General features: G+C 36.7%; 1 protein-coding gene across 5 annotated transcripts in view; it reads left to right on the top strand.

Moving 5' to 3' along the window:
- cadps2 (Ca++-dependent secretion activator 2) overlaps positions 1–26060 on the top strand; it is a 182509-nt gene that overhangs the window by 112318 nt on the left and 44131 nt on the right. For all 5 annotated transcript variants that reach the window (XM_067380104.1, XM_067380101.1, XM_067380102.1 and 2 more), the window contains exons 12-13: positions 6628–6764; positions 18231–18418. In XM_067380104.1, coding sequence (XP_067236205.1) covers positions 6628–6764; positions 18231–18418 — 325 coding nt within the window. The remainder of the gene's footprint in view (positions 1–6627; positions 6765–18230; positions 18419–26060) is intronic.

Genomic DNA, 26060 nt, shown 5'->3' with positions numbered 1-26060 from the left:
GCTTGATTTTTGTTTTTTAAAGCTCAAATTTTAAACCTTGCTAAATAAAGGTGTAAAAATGAAGAGAAAGTGGGCTCTTTTTCCGCCACCTTCAGCGTTCCCTCCTGAATGGACTTTGAAATTGGAGGTTGTGGTGGCCAGCCATCGATCCATTGGGCCGCAGCACAGACACAGTCTAAACAAATGTCAGCGGGGGGCTTGAATAACCCAAACACTGCTGCTGAGTGAAAGGAGGAACCTTTACACAACTGAAATGCTACACTTTGCTCACTTTCAACAAACAGAGAGTGAGCCGAATGAGGTTTATATCATTATCTCTCCTGAAGAACCGCTCTGAGAGCTACAGGGCATTCATTTAGAGCTGAACCTTATCTAAGTGCTAAGGAACATGCCTTAAAACTAACATTTAGATTAAGAAATACAATCTCATCTGGTTATATTTATGAAATACCCATAAAGCACATTTTTTTAAAGAGCTCTGATGATGATTATAAACACGAAAAATGGCTTTTGAGTTCTGAATAATGCGCCTGCATCAGCACTCGACTTCATAAAGTGGCTCTCTGCTTGCAAGCGCCGCCATTGACTTTCATAAACCATTTTTCAAGGTCTCGTTTCTCTTGTCTTACTGGACCTCATACGCAGACATTTTTCGATGCATCTTTTTATGCCTCTGAGATTTAATGCAAAAGGCACCTCAAATGATGGCGGATTCTATGACAAAGAACATGGAAAGAGCATGGAGAAGCTCCTCAGTGCCTGTCGGATCACGAAACAGCATAATTATCTGTTCTTACTATGCGAATACCATTGAAGCCACTGATAACCGTGGCATTCGGCCAATTAAAAGGTCATGCATTCTTTCAGAAATACTTGTTACAGATTGAATTTGATCGTGTATTGAAACTGAATTTCAAAATTCCACTAAATGAATCCAACGAATTCACCTAAAACCCAAAAATCCAGACCCATTTGATGGCTGTTAACAAAATCCACCACGTTTCGCTTCACGAGTCGATGAAGTTAATAACTCAGCCTGACATTGGACTTCCTATCATTGATTGATTCGCACAGATCTCAGCTCTGAGCTGTCTCTCTGCTTTATACTCAACGGTGACCGGCGTCCTCTCATAGACAGATCTGTGTTTTCCGTCAAAGGCTCGGGTTTCATATCCGAGCGTGTGAACACCGATGTCCTGTCCTGCTTCATTAGCCTTTCCAACTCTGGCTGGTTTCACTTGAAGCGACCCGCCAGGCCGTACCTGCGATATCGCCCCCACCGTCTTGTTGATACCTGTCATAAAGCTCCGTCCGCCTTGTCAAGATATGTCAGATGGATGTGACTGCTGGCGTGACCGCCTGCTTCTCCTGGACCTGGAAGCACACGAGGCGCGTTCCCGACCCCTTCAGCTGGGATTAAAGACGACGCACCCCCTCCGCTCGGACAAAAGCGGTAACTTAAAGGGATAGTTCACCCAAAAATGAAAATTATCTCATGATTTAGGCCAGTGGTTCCCAAACTTTTTAGAGTGGAGTTGAGTACCCCCTGAGGCATTTACCATCCTTCTGCGTACCCCCTATCTTTCACTTAAGACTGAACCTTTTCCATTAAAGGGATAGTTCACCCAAAAATGAAAATTTGATGTTTATCTGCTTACCCCCAGCGCATCCGAGATGTAGGTGACTTTGTTTCTTCAGTAGAACACAAATTATGATTTTTAACTCCAACCGCTGCTGTCTGTCAGCCGTATAATGGGAGTGAATGGGAACACAATCAATAAGAGTCGAAAAAACTTGCATAGCAAAAAGTCCAAATTAAACCCTGCGGCTCGTGACGACACATTGATGTCCTAAGACACGAAAAGATCGGTTTGTGCGAGAAACCAGTGCATCAATGAGCGCAAGACATCACTTCCGTTGTCAGAGCGCGATCAGACCTCACTAACCGAATGCTGAACGCAGTTGGACATAGTGGTGTATTAGAGGTAAAAATGATATAAATACTGTTCGGTTTCTCGCACAAACTGATTGTTTCATGTCTTAGGACATCAATGTGTCGTTACGAGCCGCTGGGTTTAATTTGGACTTGTCTATGCAAGTTTTTCTGACTCTTATTGTTCTAGTTCCCATCCACTCGCATTATTTCACTGACAGACGGCAACGGTTGAAGTTAAAAATCATCGTTTGTGTTCTACTGAAGAAACAAAGTCACCTACATCTTGAATGCGCTGGGGGTAAGCAGATAAACATCAAATTTTTATTTTGGGGCGAACTATCCCTTTAAGGGACAATATTTACCCCCTAAATTGACATTCCAGTGCTTTTTTTAATCTATATAAATACATTTAAACCATTAATAATGTTTTAAATAAATAAAAAATGTTCAATAGAGAAATATGCAATGATGATCATGTAAAAGTGACTCTTTTCAATACTAAAACCGCCAGTTGGTGGTGTTAGGTCACTGTCTTAATGCGTGAGTCATCGAGTCACTCATTCAGTAACGAACAAGTGGCTGTATTTATGAATGAATCATTGAATCGATTACTTTCACGAATGATTTGTTCAGCCGCAGATTCGTTCACAAAACAGCGCTGTTCTGCTGTGGCTTTCGTTGGAACTATTATTTTGTTGCAAAATAGAGCAAATACTAGAAATACTGTGAAGAACGTCACTATTTGTTTGTTGAACTGTTGTAAAATGTCACATTTGCAGTCATATGGATATTTGGATTTGCATTCTTGCTGTATTATCAACATTAATAACAAGAACTCACAAAAGGTGTGTTTTGTATCATGAGTTTATCTTAAATTGATCTCTATGCGCTTTCTGTGCCAGGCTATTTTTGTTCTTCATGCTAGTATGTGCTAAATCTACAGGTACGTTGTCGAAAATGTCAGTAGTATCGTGATTTGCTAAAGTAGCAGACTCTGCACACAACGTATATGCACCCAAATGCATGCCGCTTGTGTGGAAAATGGATGCAGTCCATTCTAACCGCAAAAGATGTGGTATTTTGATTGGATTGTCATGCATTTACAGCATTGTGCTTGTTAGAAATACATGCTTAATGATATTTTAAGGTGGGGAAGAATCAAATGAACGGCAAAACTCAGCATTTTGTTCGCGTACCCCCACCGTCACCCCACGTACCCCAGTTTGGGAACCGCTGATTTAGGCCATCCTAGGTGTATATGACTATTTTCTTCTATACAAACACAATCTGAGATATTTTTTAAAATATCCTTGCTGCTCCAAGCTTTATAATGGCACTGAATGGGGGGGTGTTTTGAAGCCAAAAAATATGCATCCATCCATCATAAAAGTAATCCATACAGCTCCAGGGGGTTAATGAAGGCCATCTAAAGTGAAGCGATGAGTTTTTGTAAGAAAAATATCCATATTTTAAACTTCATTAACTATAATATCTAGCTTCCGACAGAAGACCATACGCATCGATTTCCAGCAGAAGTGTGACTTCTGACTCGACGCATGACCTAATGACGAACGCGGAAGCACAGAGGGTAGAGCAAAACAACACCAGTTACAAATTAGAAGTTTAAAACTATCATATTTAAAGGTGCCCTCGAATGGAAAAATTGAATTTATCTTGGCATAGTTGAATAACAAGAGTTCAGTACATGGAAATGACATACAGTGAGTCTCAAACTCCATTGTTTCCTCCTTCTTATATAAATCTCATTTGTTTAAAAGACCTCTGAAGAACAGGCGAATCTTAACATGACACTGACTGTTACGTAACAGTCGGGATCATTAACATGTACGCCCCCAATATTTGCATATGCCAGCCCATGTTCCCAACATTATGAAAGGCATTAGACAAGGGCAGCCAGTAACGTCTGGATGTGCACAGCTGAATCATCAGACTAGGTAAGCAAACAAGAACAATAGCGAAAAATGGCAGATGGAGCGATAATAACTGACATGATTCATGATATCATGATATTTTTAGTGATATTTGTAAATTGTCTTTCTAAATGTTTCGTTAGCATGTTGTTAATGTACTGTTAAATGTGGTTAAAGTTACCATTGTTTATTACTGTATTCACGGAGACAAGAGCCGTCGCTATTTTCATTATTAAACACTTGCAGTGTGTATAATTCATAAACACAACTTCATTCTTTATAAATCTCTCCAACAGTGTAGCATTAGCCATTAGCCACGGAGCACAGCCTCAAATTCATTCGGAATCAAATGTAAACATCCAAAGAAATACAATACTCACATAATCCGACGCATGCATGCCGCATACATGACGAACACTTTGTAAAGATCCATTTGAGGGTTATATTAGCTGTGTGAACTTTGTTTATGCACTGTTCAAGGCAAGCGCGAGTTCCGTAGGCGTGGAGCACGAGAATTAAAGGGCCGGTAGCCCTGAATCGGCTCATTTATAATGATGCCCCAAAATAGGCAGTTAAAAAAATGAATTAAAAAAATCTATGGGGTATTTTGAGCTGAAACTTCACAGACACATTCAGGGGACACCTTAGACTTACATCTTTTTAAAAAACGTTCTAGGGCACCTTTAAAGAAAATGTGAGAGGATTTCGATATAAGTGAAAAGGAACTTGCCCAAAGTTTGTTGCCCAGCCATATTTGTTTGAACTGCGAGAGGCGTCTAAGCTTACAATACTCCTACATTCCTGCCTATCCTAGTTATTTGAAATTCTAAAGTTTTAAATATGGATATTTCTCTTACAAAAACACATTGCTTCGCTTCAGAAGCCCTTTATTAACCCCCTGGAGCCGTATGGATTATTTTTTATAATGGATGGATGCATTTTTTGGGGGTTCCAAAATCTGCGCTCCCTCCCCCCCTTTTTTACCATTATAAAGCTTGGAAGAACCAGGACATTTTTAAATATGTCCCCAATTGTGTTCTTCTGAAAGAAGAACGTCACACACACCTAGGTTGGCTTGAGGGCGAGTAAATCATGAGATCATTTTCATTTTTGGGTGAACTATCCCTTTAAAGTTGACATGGATCAATGTGCTGCTCCTGTCAAACCCAATCTGTCAGACTCGCAACATGAATCAATACCACGCCTCGCTCCTCTTTATCTCCTTTTGTCTCTTTTCAATCCCTTTCTCGAAGTAATGAACGTAAAATGACCTACATCGAATTAAAAAGACAGACAATAGGCTGACTCTTGTCGATCGGAAATCGTACTTCTGCTCACCCAACAAGTGATGTTTTTAGGGGGAACCAACAAATGCCCACACTGCTTCCAGGCACATAAAGGGCTTTTCCCCATCAATATGAAGTCGTTGGCATGCCAGAAATGGCAGCGTTAATAAAAGCAATCACTAATGCTCGTCTCAAGAAGGTGCCGCTGGCCATGGAGGCGTCAGGAGATGTGTCTCAAAAGCCTTGGTCTTTTGTGGTCCTTGAGAAGCGAAGGCCCTCGCTCCGCACATGTGGGCTCTCAACACGCCGCCAGCGAGTGTTAGGCTTTTCACAGACCTCCCATTAGCCCATTTTGAGGACGTTTATGAAAGGACTGGAAATGAACTTGGGCACACTTTTAGTGCTTTCTCCTGCTTTTTCTGCCTTGCGTCTTTCTTTCCTCTCCCTCTTTCTCTGACTTGCCCTGACCCCTCGGCCTCTTTGCATCCTGCCCAACGTGTCGGCATTTTTTTTTCTCCTCCCGCATTCAATTTCCCCCCCGCTCCTCTTCGCCCATCCGCTCGGTCCTCGTGTCAGGAAGTCTGAATGCGTACAGGAGAGACCGTCAGCAAACGTGCGCCCGTGTTCGTCCTAATTACAGCGCTCTCACAAAGGTGCGCTCTTTTTACTCAAGGTCGAGACTCAATCAGAACGAGTGACATCACTTTTATACAACTCACCTGTCTTCACCAGCCACCGGAGAAATTGCTTTAAGTGCTTGGGAGTCACACGTTATTGTTTATATGCTGTTTCAACACATCGCCCGGACAACGTTTTAAACGTTTAATGCGCTAAAGATCAGGACATTCAGCCCGTCGTAACTTAGCGAAGGGCACCGAGTGTTTTTTAGCTGGATCTGCCCTTTATTTTAAAAGGCTGAATGCTGGTTTGAATGCGAGAGGTGTTCGATTGATAAATTAGAGCACTTTGGGGCCGATATTTATGTGGGCATGTGGACAAAGTGCTAATATTTTACAGCAGTTTACAGCCACGCTCCCCTAACGTTTCAGAGTGCCTGCCAGTTTTTGCAGCTGAAATGTGGAAAACTGAGTTTCACAGCGTAGCTTTGGCCAAAAGAGGTGAAATACAAACACTCGGGCTGTGTACGAAGATGGAGACTGTGTAACCAAACACAGATTTTGGTCTTTTACACAAGGTGTGAACCACACTTCCGTGCTGCTACAGTGCATAGTAGTACATATAAAATTGTTTAAAATATACATTTACCCTTTTATCTGAAGCTGGGCATGTTATTAAAGATTAATTTGATTAATACGCTAATGTTTTCTTTTTTTTCCTTTGCCTTTAATGAGAGTCTTCAGTATGAACGGGCATTAACTGGCCATCTCTCATGGTGGGGATGAGATTCACAGCACAAAACGGTCCTTTATGCCAGCGCGTGCCAGACTTCTGACTGTGTGTGTTTCTGGCGCAGGTCTTGAGAAGACTCAGAGACAGGGAGTGGAGGAGCTCATCTCTGCCATGCCCTGCAACTTCGACCACACCAGCCTGTTCATCGTCCTGCAGAAACACACGCTCACACATCGCATGAACGACTCCTTTTCCTGCCTGGTGAGCCGAGAGAAAGCGCAAATCTGTGTGTTGTGAAGAGGTGTTGTTATTTGATAATCACACATATGAAATGACGTGTTTTTCTTCAGGTAGCTAGTGAGTCCGCTGAACAATTCTGGTTCCTTTATGGTACCTAAAGTTTTTTTTGGTAACACTTTACAATAAGGTTCATTAGTTAAACATTAGTTAATGTATTATATAACATGAGCAATACATTTGTTACTGTATTTACTAATGTCAGTTACTGAAAACACAGTTGTTCATTGTTTGTTCATGTTAGTTCACAGTGCATTAATGTTAACAAGATTTTAATAATGTATTAGTAAATCTTGAAATTAACATTAACAAAGTAATAATAAATGCTGTATAAGTGCAGTTCATGTTAACTAATGAACCTTGTTGTAAAGTGTTACCTTTTTTGTAGTACTTGAGAAAGAGATATTTGGGAAAAATTGGCAAGTGATGATATGTACATAAATGTACAAATGTAAGCTGTATGTGTGTTTGACTCCAAAAAAATAATTTGTTTAGGAATTGGTTGTACTAAATTTGTTGCGCTGTATGATTTTAATTTACTAATATGAACTGACTCTTAATAATCATTCATTTGGTCGGCGGCGATAGCCTAGTGGGTAGCACGCTGGAAAATGCACCTCTGGCCGGCCTGGGTTCGAATCACAAAAAAGACAACCCCCACCCAAAAAAAAAGAATCATTCTTTCAGGAATTGTTTGGACTACATTGGTTGCGCTGTATAATTGTTGTTTTCTAAAAAGAACTGATTTGTAGGAATCATTTGTTCAGGAATCGATTGGTTGCACTGTATGTTTTTGATCCAGTTTGGTTGTTGGCGTACTTTGGTTTTGTATGTTTTTGATTCACTAATAAGAACTGACTCAAGAATCATTCATTTAGCAATCAGTTGGACTACTCTAGTAGCGCCGAATGGTTTTGATTTCGCTAAAATGAACCAACTTAAGAATCATTTCTTTATGGTTGGAATACATTGGTAGTGCTATTTGGTTAAGAATTACTGAAAATAACTTATTTGTAAGAATCATTTCTTACGAGATTTGGTTGGGTATCGCTGTATGTTTTTGATTCACTAAAAAGAATCAACTCATAAAGAGTCATTCATTTGGGAGTTGGACTACACTGTTTGTGCTGAATGGTTTGGATTCACTAAAACGAGTCGATTTATAAGAATCATTGTTTCAGGAATTGTTTGGACTACATTGGTTGTGCTGTATAATTTTTTTTTCTAAAAAGAACTGATTTGTAGGAATCATTTGTTCAGGAATTGATTGGTTGCACTGTATGTTTTTGATTGATTGAAAAGATCCAGTTTGGTTGTTGACGTACTTTGGTTTTGTATGTGTTTGATTCACTAATAAGAACTGACTCAAGAATCATTAATTTAGCAATCAGTTGGACTACTCTAGTAGCGCCGAATGGTTTTGATTCACTAAAACGAGTCGACATATAAGAATCATTCATTCAGGATTTGCTTGGACTTCACTGGTAGTGATGAATAGTTTTCTTTCACTAAAAAGTATTGGCTCATAAGAGTCATTTGTTCAAAAGTCAGACTACACTGGTTGTTTTGAGTGGTTTTGATTCACTAAATGAACTGGCAAGAATCATTCGTTCAGGAATTATTTTGACTTCACTGGTTGTGCTGTATTTCTAAAAAAAAAAAAAAAGAACTGATTCATAGGAATCATTTGTTTGGGAATTGATTTGGCTCTCTCTGGTTTAAAATTAGAATGTTTAAAATACATTTACTTAAATTTGCCTAAAGTCTTTCGATTCCATTTGCGCCTGCTTGTGAGTGAGTGTGTGATGTGTCAGTGAAAGTATAATAGAGGAGAGGTTTATACTGTACGACTGGATTCAGCCCTCCGGCTGAGTGAGGGCTCACGGTTAAGACAGGGATAAACACTTCCAATCAATACAACCCAAATAGGAAAACCATCCACTTGCATCCCGTCTCCTCCATTTACTGCCTTGAATAAAAGATCCCTGCTGGGACTGAGTTAGTATGTTTATGGCTGTGTGCGTGTGATGAAATTGAAACATTCGTTAGGAACATATGCGGGTAAATAGTCCACAATGGACAAGTTGGGTGGAAGTACCAAACACAGCCAATGGTGCAAATTAAAATTTTTGCTATTTTCATATATATATATGTGTGTGTATTTACATGTAAATATTAATTTTTCACCGTTTGCTCTCACTTGTTTTTTTTCCCCTCTCTTTTCGTCCCCATTGTCGCTCCGTACCTGCTCCGAGTGAGCACCTTCTGTTATCCATTCAGCTTCTGAATGACTCTGTCTGCGTTTGGCTCTTTGTAAAGGCTCCCCAGCCTTTGTTCAAACTTCTGTGTTCAGCTAAAAGAGAGCCACAAAAGCCACCTGAATGTGCTGCTTTTCCCATGCCTTCTGGGATGTGACATCTGTGGGGGAGTGGGGCTGTTTTCAGGGAAACGAACGGAGGGGGAACGGATTTTTCAGTAGACCACATGCATACTATACGATTGACTACAAAACATGTCTTATAGACTATATATTATTCAAAACGTACTTCAGTCCACTCTATCTTTGGATTCAGATGAGGGTTTTTTGCAATCTTTAGAATCTGATCCATTTTTTCAGACATTTTTGGCATCTGTTTACCTGCGTCAGTTGCTATAGTAATGTAAGAACATGTAAATTGTTATGCCGTTCCATATTTAAAAAAAAAAAAACTACTTGAAATCTGATCTTAACATTCAGTCCAAAAAAATTTGGTTTTAATCTGATTTCACACCACATTTGTGATCATACTGGATCAAATTTGTAAATGTTGTTTTTTGTATATATATATACATATATATAAAGACACACACACACACACACACACATATATATATATATATGTGTGTAATAGGGCTGTCAATACATAAACATTTTTAATCGAGATTAATCACACAAAAAGGATGTGGTTAACCGCGATTTAAAAAATTACACATACACCATTATCTCGTTTAACATGTTCATTTTGTTATCATTTGCTATATCCACCAAGTTAACTATCAGATTGAAGGGTGCTCTTATATATTAAGTCTCAGATTTTCAAGCTCACTCTGAAAAACTCACAATCAATAAATGTAGCCTCTAGGAAAATCAATAAGTGGTGCTGTTGTACGGCTCAACTTTTTTCTTTCTTTTTTTTTTGCGTCAGCTGTCGTTTGATACAGGGATTAGGTTCAGTGAGCTGTTGGTGATTCAAAGACCAATATTTGGATTTTTTTTATTATTCTTAACTACAGGGAATGTGAACACTGGATTCATTGGACTGTGTGTGCATCCACAGAAGTGACAAAAAAAAAAATATGCATTTTTTGCAATCAAAAAGTTCAGGCTGTGAATGTGTCCTCAAATTAGGGACAGTGATGACCAGTCATGCTCCAACCTTAATGTAATTACTCACATCCCCATCAACCTCCATCTCATAATCACACACACTCCCTGTGACACACTCCTCCATGCTTGCCCTTATTAACAAGCCATAATGGCCTATAGATGGTCCATAAAAAGCTTTCTATTATTGTCAGTTACTAGTGGAAACAAAGTGATTCAGGCCTTGACCACAAAAGAGACCAATTGACAAATAAGGTTTTTAAAAGTGCAAAAAAGACATAATGGAGATATAATTAATTTTGAAGTTTTAATAAGTGTCAACAATGAGATTTTTTTTTAATAATCAGTTAACACTGCTGTTGTCATTTTTTTTTTACAAGATGGGCATAATTTGTCACCAAAAAAGTCAGCAAAATTTTGGTTTTACCGAATGACGATATTTTCAAACAATGCTAACAGGCTGACATCTAGCTAGCTACTAGCAAAAGGACAATCAAACATTTTATATTTAGTACAAGTTTTTAAAATATTACAACATTTTCCATGTTTTATAGCAGTTGTACCGAATGACCTGATGTTTCGAGACATGCGTATGAGCAAGAGAAAAGATGAATTTTTCAAATAGTCAAAAGAGAGTAAGTTACTTCATGACCATGTGGTCCTTTGCAGGTGTTTGAATGATGTCACATCCTGTCACATAATACTGACCGCATGACTTGATCCAAAATGGTCCCTTTATATTGGTTACTCCGAATGACATCAATGAAATTCATTTTTCCGACATTCTTTCTCATAACAAATCAACGACTTCTACACATAATTTTAATACCATTTTGCACTATGTTGATATATGATGTTATAAAATCATGCCAGAATGAAAAATATATACATTTATTACATTTTAAGATGTTTTTTATCACAAATGAAATGGCTGTATTGGCCTTTGGACGGTTAAACCAAATGACTTTAGAATCTTTAAAATACATTTATATGTAGCAAAATATAATTAAAACCTTTTGGATTCAATAAAAGAGATCTAGTTGAACTACATTACTTACTTTGGATGTCATATCTTTTTATTATTATTATTAAGGCCTTTGACAAAAAAATGACCCGTCACGTCATTGACCCATATACTGTATACATTTATTTACTCTGTGGCAACAGTAAATTCATAAACAATATACATTCAAGTCAAAATAAATAAAAAATTAAAATATCATTTATTGATTTACAAAATCCAATTTATATCATACAGAACATATTTTTGTTTTTCTTAGTAAACTTTTCTTGTTTAATATATATTAAGCCAAAAAACTAAATTGGTTTTGTCGTCCACAAGCAAGGTTTGTCGTCAGTCTCCTTCTGTGTGTGTGATTTTTCCTTTTTTTCTCCGACATGGAGAGCCAGACTGGGCCGTGTTCGTTAGGATGATGCTGCTGCCGTCTCAGTCGGTCGTTAGTGGTTAATTGAGCGGTAGGAGCCAAGACACGAGCAGGCCATCTGTTTGCCAGAGTGGAACATCTTGTGGCACTCGGCTCGGCGCTGGGCCACCGTGCCTCAGCCCTGAATGGTGCAATATTAATAGATCTGACCAAGACGGGAAGAGACGGACTGTGACAAAGAAGAAAGTTGAAGGGAAAAAGTGGAAAGATGGGAGGCTTCTCAGGCCTCAAATTTACTTATTTATTTAATTTATTTTATTTTATTTTTCTGGCCCATTTGGGCAAAAATCTAAGATTTGCACTTGCCCTGACAATATTTCCACTGGCTCAAAAAAAAAAAAAAATAGCATTTAAAAATTATAACTAATTAAACTATTTTAGCAACATATTTTCAGAAAGAAATGGTTACAAAAATATTTTAAATATGTTTCAATAAACACGTTTTCTTTACAACAAAAAAACAAGTTACTGTAGATGCCAGATAATGATAACTTTATTTTTTTAGTGGTCATAAAATTTCATTTTACATAATTTTAGCATATAACAATGGAATTATTTTGCATTTTATTGCATCTGAGTGATGCTATTGTGTCACTTGCATCATATGAGATTTTTGTTCCTCATATTTTCATTTTAGATGCTCAAAGCTGTAAATAAAACAGATTATTGGAGTACGTTTTACAAGAAAATACTATTTCAGTCTTTCTACTTCAGTATTACACATTTAATTCAATGTTACGTGCCAGTTCTTTGTGAAATTTACTTGCAGTTTCTGAGTGATGATTGTTTCTCCACCTTTTTTTTTTTTTTAAATACCACATGGATTTCTGGAAGAAAAAAAAAAAACTTAAAACCTCCTAGAAAAACATCTGATGATAAATTTTCTACAGAGGTAGTAGTTGTTAGAAGACTCAACAGATGTTTTCTTTACTAGATGGTTTGTATATCTATAAAGTTACCAGCCAACTAGTGAGTAACTCCGGTTTATTTACTCACCAAAGCCAATTTTCACTCAAAGTTCATAGTTTATCCATATGACTGTGGGAAACTTGCTTTGAGATTGCAAGATCGGATGCTTTTTGTGTAACACACCATGTGCATATTCATATAGTATCTGTAAATATTGAAGGGTTTAAAAAGGCGCCTGGCTGTAATATAAGCACTTAACCACCATTTAGAGTAATGTAAATAGCAATAGAGCGGGTTTGCGTAGGTCAGACAGACCTTTTGATGAAGAAACAGAGAATTGCAGATAAGGTGACAGAGAGACTGAGCTATCAAGTGCACTTTTCTCAAAATACACCGCATATCATCTTTGTTTGAATCGTGCATCATTGCACTTTAATGAAGCTTTCTGTCTGTGCTCCTGACGGAAGGTCAGAGGGTCTCGGTATCTCGGCTGCTGCTCAGTGCCGTGTGCGGCGGTCCCTCGTGACTGCCGGTCTCCTGCGAACGTCTCAGACACATCGCAGTTCTTCTGATTCACGGCCCTCCGCACCGTCGTGGGCGAGCGGCCCCCTCAAAGTGTTAATTTGCTAACGTTCCTTCAGAGAAGGCGTCTTAATTAAGTTTGTAAGATTCATGCCTAATTTAGTTATTATGTGAGGGATGAATGAGCTAATGAATGCAACAGGAGCCTCACGGCGATCTCCACCCGCCCGCATTATGTGTGACTTTTCTGCCTATGAATTAATTGTTTGCACTTAACCTTGCACTCGTTTGTTTAAATGTTGGAAATAGACGGGGTGTTTTTAACAATATTTTTTGGAAGAGCTCGTCTCGCACGCTGCGGTTTAGTTTTTTTGTGTGTGTCTTGGCGTGAAATGAGAGGCGTGCTGAAATTAGACGCTTCACGTTCAATTAGCGTAGCAGTGTTGTCGAGGAGAAACTAGGTAAGGGTGTACGTTTGACGGATGTCGTGACTTCACGGAGGTCTTGCAGGGGTCAGCGGCATTTTAAAACTTTTTCTTCGCTGTTTACTGTGGTGCTTGTTGCTTTTGGCCTTCAGATATAGAACATGTGTATGTTTTATGCATTTATTAAGCTACATGTATTCAAAGTCCAAAATAAATTTTATACTTAATAATGTTATATATAATATTAGTGCTTTAAATCACATTTATTTCTGTAATTAATCACAATTAATCGTGATTAAATTATTGGAGTTTTTAATATTTGTGATGTGATATGCCGAAAACCCATCACATGGTGAAATTTTACCTATCCTGTTTTTACTTCTTTCATAGCTTGTCTGTGACAAAAGTTATGGTTATTCTATTTCAGGAGCGGGATTTTGAGAAAAGCAGGTTTAATTAACTGTCAGCCCCTTTTTCGCATAGACATGAAAATGCACTATCCAAACTTAAATGGTTGTAATTCAAGAATGATTTGGAATATAGACTTAAGGTTGGTCTTGTTTTAAAGAAGACACTTGTCAGATTATTGTAGAAGTGAAATAAATTAGGAAAGTGAAATAAAAAGAATTCTAGAAGTTTAAGTTTATGAAAATGTAAAAAATATAATTGTTTATAATTTATAATCATATTACAAAACATGTTTTAATCTTAAACTGCAAGAAAATTGTCAACATTCCAAATTTTATGTTGATATGTTTCAAAAATGAGCTTTCAGTAAGATTTTGTTTCAGTAAACTTTTTCACTAGATGACATCCAAGCTCCATTTATTTGCGTGATCTGAACCATATATTTCCATATTTTCATACATTTTATGAAGTAGACATCCTATTCAGAAGTAGTATGGGCAGTTTGGCATTATTTGATTTGAATTCAACCTCTAATAAACACATAATTAGAACATGTGTGTTCATTATAGCTCCGTTGTTCTCTTGTGCTCCGTCTTTCACGATAACGTTGTATTAGAAAAAAAATCTTTGCATGCCGTAGTTTATACAGGACTGGTTAATTTGCATTAATACACCTTCACTCTACATGTTATGTGGTTTATTTTGTTAGGTGAACTGTCTTTGTAGTGTTAAGAAAGGGAAAGCTATAGCCATTTTTTTTTTTTTTTTTTTTTTTGCACTTCCACCAGTTGTCTTTTCAGCTTGCCACTATAAATCGCTATTTTTCTGCACTTAACAGGCGAATTTTGATGATACACAGCAAATTCCCCAGAGTTAAATCAACTCTGCTCAGAGTACATATGATCCCTCTCTATATAGTGTTGAAGTAACACTGAAGCAGAGTTAAAGTTAATGAGATAAATAAGTGATGATTGAGCATTAGTGATGGACACCTGCTGTTAACAAGCAGAATCACTGAAGAGAAACACAAGAACTACAACTGACTCCAGCCACAGCCTTAGATGAACTCAACTGAAGATAAAAGACATTAAATCTCTCAAGATCTGATTAAACAATTCCACAAACGGCATATTATCTCATTAACTTTAACTCTGTTCAGTGTTATTTTAACTCTATGTAGAGAGGGACCATATGTTCTCTGAGCAGAGTTGATTTAACTCTTGAGATTTTGCTGTGTAGACAAGATGTTTTAGAATAAGAATTTAATGAAAACCCAATTTTGACACAAAAAATGACATTCAACCTATTTTTTGGACTTCACTGAAAACATTCCATCACGACATCCGACGGGTTTTCCCAGATTGCATCACATTTTTATATTGTAATAATTTCACAGTTACTCTCCAAATTAATGTAGAAACAACTTGAAGGGTTAGTTCACCTAAAAATGAAAATTCTGTCATTAATTACTCACTCATTCCACACCCTTAAGACAGTCGTTCATCTTCGGAACACAAATTAAGATATTTTTCATGAAATCCAAGAGGTTTTTTTTAATCTCCCATAGAAAGCAATGTAATTACCATCATTCATGGTCCAGAAAGGTAGTAAAGACATCGTTAAAATAGTCCATGTGACTACAGTGGTTCAACCTTAAAGGGATAGTTCACCCAAAAATAAATTCTGTCATCATTTGCCCACCCTCAAGTTGTTCCAAACCTGTATGAGTTTTGTTCTGCTGAACACAAAGGAAGATATTTGGAAGAATGTCGGTAACCAAACAGATCTTGCCCCCTATTTACTACCATAATGTAGGGCTGCTCGATATTGGAAAAAACTGACATTGTGATATTTTGTTTTTCTGCGATATATATTGCAATATGAAAAAAAATCACCAGATGACTTGAATAGCTCTATTTGGAAAGAATGAATCATTTTAGGATTATTGAGGTGATTTTGTAGGTCAGTGAATATGTATAGAAAATAATGAACAACTTACAATCTAATATAATATAATAAAACAAAGATACAAATGAAATAAATAGTGCTTTGTTTTCCAGGTAAGTCTAACAGTATTCAGGTACAGAAATTGAATAATCAAATGTAAAATAACACTGCATAGTCTCACTGTATATATAAATTAATCATAATTATTGTGTGTCAAAACTACAAAAGTGACTTTTCTCTTTGTCTTTTGTTGTTTGATTAACATTCATGACACAGAAAGCAGCAGAAATATTAGGCTTCTATCACTTTAAGACCGAATGCGCTGCATGGATCCAAAATACTGTAAAACATCCGGTTTTCTTTCTCAGTTGTTTCGTTCACCTAAGCCATAATCAATTGTGTTTACGAGGATAGTCGTTCTTTTACGTGTATTTTGACATTTTTTTGCTGGCATCTGCGCGGCTCTGTTTGTGTGCGCATACATAAAACATCCGCACGTTCAGAAGAGTTCTCTTTCGCGCCATCTTGCGCTCAAATGGTTTAAAATCTCTTAGATGTTTAAACTGACAGGACCTAAAACACGTTCAAATGATAAACTTTCATTGTATGATGGTCAAACTTTGCAATTAAACAGAGAATCACCTACATTTTGAACCGTGGCGTCTGGTCCGTACAGAATAACGATCCCTGTATTAGACATCGCACATCCTGCGATGTGACTATCACGGATGCGCACATCGTGATTTCGATGCTAAAACGATATATCATGCAGCCCTACTACCATAGTAGGAAAAATAAACACTATGATAGTCAATGGGGGGCTAGATCTGAAAGCTATGAATTTCAATGTTTATTAGGCTTTAAAAAAATAACAACTTTTAAAAAGTGAACTTAAAAATGATCTTCAAATAAACCCATTATACTAAATGTCATATTTACCTGTGGTCTGTCTAACAGGTAGGAAATATACAGAACTTGAATAAAGTTATCAAACACTTTACAGTCTTCACTGCATAAATTTTAAATTTAAATATAGATTAATCCTTATAAAAGCTACAAGTTTCTCTGTTACCTTTGTTCTTTGATTAACATTAATGACAGACATCCAAGCAAATGGTTTATTAGGCTGCTGTGACTTTAAGATCTGCCGCTGCCGAATGTGACGCGGATCTCATTTTCTCACAACTCTTTAAGTTCATTTAAGACGTTATTTAACTCATCTAAGACTGCTCTTATGAGGATACTCGACAAAACAGGCATTTTGGCATAATTCTGTGTGTTATTGTTTGTTCAAGCGCAAAAGAGAACCCGATACTGGCGCGTCTTTCTGTGCACACGAGTCACGTGTGTGTCACGACATTCAAAGACAAGTGCGTTCTCGTTTGTCTTGTGGCGCTTGAATAGTTTAAAAGAATTTGTGTGAATAAGAGCGTGATCACATAATGTAATGCTAGCCAAATTATGTTGGAAAAAATGGATGCTGTGGTAATTCCGTTAAATATTTTCAATATATTTGATATTGTTAATTTTGACAGCACTAATATATATATGATGATTTAATTATTGGTACTCTAATAATGGTTTTCATTATAATAATTGTTGAAAACAGTTTCTGTTTCTTATTATTTTTGTTGAAACCGTAATAATAGGTTTTTCAGGATTCTTTAAAGGTGCCCTCGAATGAAAAATTGAATTTATCTTGGCATAGTTGAATAACAAGAGTTCAGTGCATGGAAATGACATACACTGAGTCTCAAACTCCATTGTTTCCTCCTTCTTATATAAATCTCATTTGTTTAAACGACCTCCGAAGAACAGGCGAATCTTAACATGACACCAACTGTTACGTAACCTCAAATTCATTCAGAATCAAATGTAAACAATATAACGGTATACTATACTATACTCACATAATCCAATGCATGCATGCCGCATGCATGACAAACACTTTGTAAAGATCCATTTTGAGGGTTATATTAGCTGTGTGAACTTTGTTTATGCACTGTTTAAGGCAAGCGTGAGCTCCGTGGGCGGAGAGCACGAGATTTAAAGGGGCCGCACAGCATAAATCGGCTCATATTTAATAATGCCCGAAAATAGGCAGCTAAAAAAATTAATAAAAAAAAACCTATGGGGTATTTTGAGCTGAAACTTCACAGACACATTCTTATATTACATCTTGTAAAAAAAAACATTTGATGGCACCTTTTAATGAATAGAAAGTTCAAAAGAACAGCATTTATTTGACATAGAAATCTGTGTCTCTGTCTGTTACGTTACGGATAAACTTTTCTGAAACATTTGGCTAAAAAAAAAAAAAGAGTACTTTGGTCAGGAATGGCTGAGATCAGATCATTTCATGCTCATAGTAAATGTTTTATTCTGGTCTTAATTGTTGTTGTGTTTACAGGGTTGGTTCAGCCCCGGCCAGGTGTTTGTTCTGGATGAGTACTGCGCTCGATATGGGGTGAGGGGCTGCCATCGTCACCTCTGCTACCTGAAAGACCTGATGGACTTCTCGGATAACAACGCCTTGGTGGATCCCACCCTGCTGCACTACAGCTATGCCTTCTGTGCCTCACATGTCCACGGAAACAGGTATTAGAATATGTTTTTGTTTTTATTGTTACTTTTTTTTGTTACTTTGTTTTGTTTTTGTGTTTTGTTAATGCAATTTTGCATTTACATTACATTTATGCATTTGGCAGATCATTTTATCCAAAAGGTATAGATTTTTCTTATCAGTTCTTGCTTTCCATGGGAATCAAACCCATGACAATGTTAGTGCCATGAGCTAAAGAAAAGCTGAAGTACATCTGAATAAAAAAAAAAAAAATATATATATATATATGATTCACGGATCAAATGCAATTTTTACGCAATAGAGTGAAAGGTTATCATTTGATTGTGTTTTGTCTTGCTAGTTCACACATTAAATGGATATAAAACCATTCCAGCGCTAGAAGAGGAAAAAAAGGATTTAATTCGGTATTGCACGCAGCGCTGTTATCGGTCTTGCACACACACATTCAGAGAGAGAGCGTTTTTTAGATAGCTTGCGATGTCCAAATTGATTTCTCTCTCGTGTCCTCAATGCACTTGGATGGACACATACACACATTATGTCAGTCAAAATACCCCTATCGGCAAGTATTATCGTAATACATTCGGTTATGTCTTAATTGAACGAGGTGAGAATTCGAATGTGTGCGTGCATGGAGTCTTACTCTTAAAGTGACAGCAACCTATAAATACCTGCTGTTGTCTGTCATGTAAATCAAACAACAAAACACAGCTTTAACAAAGATTAATCTATATTAAATTTATACAGTGAACAATGTCATTTTACATTTAATTATTACATTTCTGTACATGAAAATGAATACTACAGTTAGACCTTATACTTTATTTTATACTTTATGTTGTATTTATCTATGCTTGTATTTGGTGTACAGTATTTGTTGTTTTTACAGACTGTTTACTTGCCTTTAATAATGTATTAGCTAAGCTAGTAGTTTCTACTGTGGTATCCGAGTAGTTAGTGGGCTAAGTAATAAATGCAAAGTTAAGTTACCCCCAATTTTTTTTTTTTTTTGTGCTGATCCGATCCGTGACTCCATAAACGTGATGTGATCCGAACCGGGAGTTTTGTGATCCGTTGAACCACTAATATATATATATATATATATATATATATATATATATATATATATATATATATATATATATATATATATATATATATATATATATATATATATATATCACAGACAAATACATTTCAGATGGAATAGTATTTTTTATTTATTTGCATATAATAATTTTTAGTATACATTTACTTTTATACATTTTATTAATGGTGATATTTCATATTTGTTCATTCTTATAGGGAAAGTAAAAAAAATAAAATAAAATAAAACTGATAACATGTTAAAAATGGTCTGTTCTAATTTCTATATAAAAACAAGCACTTTAACAATGCTCTATAGCCCTTTCAAACAGCAAGGAACATTTGGTTTCCCTGGAGGTTGTACATTTTGAATTCTCACGTATTAAGTGTTTGAAATCAAGGATTTCATTTGTGTTGTACAAATGAGAAGTGCCACATGTTTGATAGATCACAAAAAAAAAAAAAAAAAAACACTTAGAATGGCTTTTGTCCGCGCATAATGGGTGGGCATACAAAAGCAACGAGAAGACAGAAGAAATACTTTAATCACTCGGGAGGCGTTCAGCGTGGCAGCCATGTTCAGCATCACTCAAAGAGAGACTGAGAGCGTCTGCTTGGCAAATTAATTAATGGCTCTCTATTATCTCAAAACGCAAAGCAATTAAACCGTAATTACAGAGTCCATTTGTGCTGCTTCTACATTTTAATAATTTTTCTTTGATAAGGCCTCTGAGGATCACAATTTTATACAGGCTTGTTTTCTCTAATTGATTATGTGAATTATTGATGGTATGACATTACTTAAAGACTCAAATACACTTGCGTTTGTGGTAAGAGGACTGAATGCAGCTCGTGGTATGAGCAATGTCCCTTGTCCACTTGTTGGCGAAGTCCTTTGTGTTCGCGTATACTGCAAGCTGTTGGCTTTCCACTTACCTTGAATCACCCGTCAATTGACTTATTAGATGTTAAATACACACGGATGTGCTCCTTCTCTTTGATGGCTAATTTAGTCAATTAGGAACAGTAATGATTAGCCTCTCTAGATAATCACCAGTTACAAATGAGGAAAATTGGCACGAGTAGCTTTTTATTGGAGGGGGGTGTCATTTGAATAATGACAGTTCAGCCGTGAAGCCGTTTGTAGAGAGTGTTCATGGGAATATATGGAATATATATTTTTTATATATAATATATATATATATATATATATATATATATATATATATATATATATATATATATATATATATATAAAGAATAAGCTCTTTTTGATGCATGATATCCAGTAATTTTTGTGCTGCTTCTACGTTTGACCCATGGCCATAATTTAATATGCTTTCTTTATGTCAATTTATGACAACATAAATTCACTGATGTGGCAAGTATCTCTTTATGCAATCTTTAATTTTATTATATATATATATATATATATAATAAATATATATATATATATATATATATATATATATATATATATTATTTTATATTTTTACCAATATCAATATATTTACCAATAACGAATATATATTTGATTATTATATTAATTTAATTATTTTAAATATTTATTTAATATTTATTTTTAATATTTATATACACAAATGTATATTTTTCTTTACAAACACAATTTGCAATATAATATAATGGTATTTATTACATATTTATATAAATAAATTATACTTGTGTGTTATTTATTTAATTTTATATTATTTATTATTCTTCAACAAAATTTGTTAATTTCATTACAAAGAAAATTTGCAGCAATAGCTAAAAAATTTATTGGCACCTTAAGTAAATATGAACAAAGAAGCTTTTGCTTTTGATCTTTTATTCAAAAATTTCACAAAAATCAAACCTTTCATTGAAGTAAATGAATTGAAAATGAGCAGGGAAACTCATTATGAAATAAATGTTTTTCTTTAACAAACGTTGGCCACAATTAATGACACCCTTTTGTTCAATATTTTTTGCAACCTTCTTTTGCCAAGATAACAGCTCAGAGTCTTCTCCTATAATTCCTGATGAGTTTGGAGATCAGAGGCCATTCTTCAATAAAGAATCTCTCCAGATCCTTCAGATTCAGAAGCTTCATTTTGTGCTCAGTGACACATTTTGATGTTTGTTTTGGATCATTGTCCTGATGGATGATATTTCTGACCAGGGGCCCGTTTCAATAAGGAGGTTCAACCAACTCTGAGTAAAACTTGAACTCTGAGCTGACTTACTCTGAGATGGGGAACTCTGAGTTTTCAGTTTCAGAAAAGCTGAATTCAGTTAGTTCAGTTGACTCTGAGAAGGTTGACTCGGAGTTAAGCGCGTGCACCACGACTATGAAAATTACGATTCACCATGGCAACAGCACGTGACAAAAGGAAGTCTGCATACTTCTTAGTCAATGCAAGTTTAATTCTTATCACTGTTATAATATCAAAGGTGAAAACTGGTAGAATGGTAAGTTATTGAACTAATATTCATTTTCATGGTATCCCACATGCAAAAAAAGAAAAAGAAAAAATTAACTGGTTGCAATAATAAGAGTGTAAATGATTTTCTCATTATTAAACACTTGTTAGGCAATTTACTTCCACTTTTAGAAAACTTTCTTCATTTTTATTGCCTTTCTTATGTGAAATGTGATGGGAAGAGGTAGAATAGCGAGCTCGCAAGGAGGCGGATTTGAACTCAGTCAATCGCATCAGAAGTTAATTCCCTGAACCTGACACACTACTGCCTACACCACTTCAACCACAAGAGCGTACGTTAATTTTAACCTCGTCTGACATTAGCTGCTGTAAATTTGCACTTAGTTATTAGACACTCCGAATAATCTAGTTTTCCGTTTACATTATTTTTATTACCACACTGGCAGATATTGATCATTTTACTTAAGTAAATGCACTTAATTTAGATCCCCATGCAGGAAACAAGACTAAATATCTCATTTTCTTATATGCAAAATCCGTCTTGATGTAAGAATTTTTAGATATTTGTACTTGAAATAGGACGAAAAATACTCAGTAAGAAAAGCATTTTTGTAGCATGAATGAATGAATGAATGAACTATTTAAACACTTTGACTTTAAAAAGAGGGAGGAGACCGAACAAAACTCTGGGTTTACCGAAGAAAACCTGCTCCCGACCAGGTTAGGTTCACAGAGTAAGTTACCATGGTAATTGACTCTGAGTACAAGCACAGACTATAGAATAACACAAGACATGTCACTCGTATTGTTTTGAATGGGAGAAAGTGTAACGCGCAATATGGCGGAATAAGTCCCGCCTTCTAAATAAGAGCCAATCGCCGACTGGTAAAGTCATCGCATCACTGCAGCAGCCGTTAGAAGCTCCGGTTCCTATCGAAACAGTCAGACTCGCGCCTCTGAAATGAAGCACAAGAGATGCGCATTTAGGTTTGCGTATGCGCATTAGCTTGATCCAGCCTGAAAAATACATTTTTTGTCATGATTCGAGAGTTTGGAAAAAACATTTATGAGACAGTTGTTGTCAGATTTCATTGGTGATTTCAAATAGGAAATTTAATCGTAAGGTTGGCGAACACTTTTGGAGAATTTGATTCGCCGAGTGAAATGACTTGTCTTAAAGGGACTTTGGTATAAGTTACCTCTCTTTCAGAAACAGGCTTGACTTACCCTGCTTTCTCGGGTTTGACATGCCTCCCATTCTGAAACGGAAAACCCAGAGTTTCCCTAATTTCAGGGTTAACATACTCAGAGTTTTCACTTAACCTCCTTTCTGAAACGATCCCCAGGACTGTTGGGGTAACACATTACAAGTAATGTGAGTTACGTAATCAACTTACTTTTTCAGGTAACTAGTATAGTAACGCATTACTTATATATATTTACCACAAAATATAATGCAATAATTCATATAATGCAAGTTACTTAGTTTTCCCATGTATTGACTGACAGCTCTCCTGTCCCCATGTTGATTGAAATCTTAAGTGCAGAGGCGTTGTGTGTAAACATGACGGTTATTGTAGTTCTATACTAAAAGTAAGCAGTCATTTACTCATATCACTTCTTATTAGTCAATTTCTTTGCTGCTGACCTTCGATGATCCAGTTCAACCATACCAATACGCAAAAATACCTTCAGATAAGCATTACGTTTGTGTTTCATCATTGCATCTTATTCGTCTGCACCCCAGAATGGCAGCACAGCTAAGGTAAAAATGGGTAAAATTGAATGCTAAAGTCCGCAAATTAGTTTTAATCTAATATGAAGAGCTTCAAGGCTTTTTAAATTGTGCACAGCTAGAAAATAACAATAGCCTTAACCCTGGTCCAGAAAACCTCTCATCTTCAGTTCAGATGAAAATGCATACGCTCAACTGATCTAATGCATCTGTCAATAACTCAAGGTAGTGACGGTGCAGCCTTTCTCGCGGTGAGTGTGCAGCTTAAAACCTGTGAAGATTGTTGCCATCTTTATCTTCACTTCTGATCTTGCACTCACCAACTCTAATAGAGCACAACAGAGACCACACTCTCTTTCTGCAGTCTTGGGGCCGGGAATTCATTTTCCACATAGGGATTTAAAAAAAAAAAAAAAAAAAAAAAAAAAAAAAGATCAATAAAGAGTTGTAAGCCATGTGTTAGTGATGCACGGATTGTGGTTATATCCATGGACACTGCGGATAATCTGTGAGTCAGGCAGGCCAAGTAATAAAAAATAACATTCCAATTAATTGCGGGTGGGGAGATAAATCATTTACATGTTTAATTTTATTTTTTTTTGCCAGGCACTAATTTGCAGAGTATCTTTGAAATGAAAATGAGTCCAACCTTTACTCACCCTCAAGCCATCCTAGGTATATATGACTTTCTTGTTTCTGACAAAGACAATCAGAGAAATTTTAATAAATACCCTGACGTATCCGAGCTTTATAATGGCAGTGATAGGGATTGAGTATGAGCTGAAGAAAGTGCTTCCATCCACATCCATTCATCATAAACGTATTTTAAGCAATATCTTAAGCAATAACTTCGTAAAAAGTTACGAAGAAAGTGTAAACTTTTTCCGTAAGTTTAAAAGTGAAGGCACATGACGTAGCGTAAGATTTGTGAACGTTTAAACTTTCTGCGTACGTTGAATATGGAAGGCGGTCTGGCCGATGCTTGATATTCGACTTCATAACTTGTTTAAATATGGATATTTTTTTATTTTACTACTACTTTTGCCATTTCTGTTTCTGTAGTAACAGCAACTTCTGATTGGTGGATATCTCTTCAGAATTATGGGTAGTGAAGTTTGCTAATAAACGTCATTTTGAAAGTCGTAGCATCTACTGAAGCATATATAATTTTTATCATATATTATTCATAATGAGTTTATATGAAGAAAATGGATTGAAATGTTGTACTTGGCGAACCGAGCTTTGCTCAATTGTGATGTGAAACGAAACCTGTAAATTCTCAGAGTTAGATTTTAGGTGACGGTGGTATGGCTTATGAAGGTTGTGTTAACCGAGACTCCTTTCAGACATGTTTGTCAGTGCAGACATCCTCGTGGCACATTTCAGTCGGAGTCGCCTGCGTTTGACTGACAGATGCACCCTGGGCTCGACGAGGCTTGAGACTTAGAAGCAAGTACGCGAGAGGAAACGGACAGGTGCGGCTTTATGTGTGAGATGAACTCGCGAGGGCGTACTGACAGCAACGAGAGTGACAGTAATCACAAGCTAACCTCTTTCTCACCTGTCAGTCTTTCTCCCCTCTCTCGCCTGTCCATCATGCTTGGCTGCCCCATGTGACAAGAGTATTTACCAGTCGGCACACTCAGTTACTCACTGTAAACATGACATACGTCCAGATCATCACCCTTTGGATTGTCACTTCTGTCTTGTCCATGGGATCTTGATATGATCGGTCTACACCAACCCATCTGTCATAGAGGATGGAGCGTATAGTTTCCATTTCTTTTTTCCATTCCATTTAAATTGTGCAGCCCTAGTAGCCAAGACACAACCCTTGCAGACGCACAGCTCTGAACCTCACAACCAACTTACTGGACATGTTGGCACGGCCAGACTTTCCCAAGACTCCCGCCGCTGTTTAACCCTCGTTGAGTGGCCCCGGACGGGTCAACGTTTCACTCGTCTCAAACACACTCGCTTCATCAGGCGCAAACAATAAGTCGGCCCCCCAACAGGCCGGCACACTGCACTCACTCCCACTAGGGCTGCCAAGCTTGAGGCAGCGCTGCGTGAGGTGGAGGGTAACAACACATTTTCCTGCACATTTGTGTTCCTTCACTTTGAAATGAAGTATCTTAGAGCTTGTTGTGATTGTGTTCCTACTGTATACTTATTATTGTTACATTTATTGGTTTGCAGACGCATTCATAACAAGCATCTTAAAATAAAAAGTACAACCTACATTTTAAAATTTTCTGAAGAAAATGTGAATGGTGCTTGTCTATTTACTATTCATTGCCAGTCAGGGTTGCCAAGTCTGTGGTTTTCCCGTAGAATCGGGCTACTTTTAAACTGTTGCCCTGCTTGTAAAATGTTTGACATATTGCATAAATTCAATGCTTACATTGAAAT

Source organism: Chanodichthys erythropterus, chromosome 24 (assembly GCF_024489055.1).
Source record: "Chanodichthys erythropterus isolate Z2021 chromosome 24, ASM2448905v1, whole genome shotgun sequence".
Classification (NCBI taxonomy): Eukaryota; Metazoa; Chordata; class Actinopteri; order Cypriniformes; family Xenocyprididae; genus Chanodichthys; species Chanodichthys erythropterus.
The sequence above is the reverse complement of the archived record's forward strand: the minus strand, read 5'-3'. Positions and strand labels throughout refer to the sequence as shown.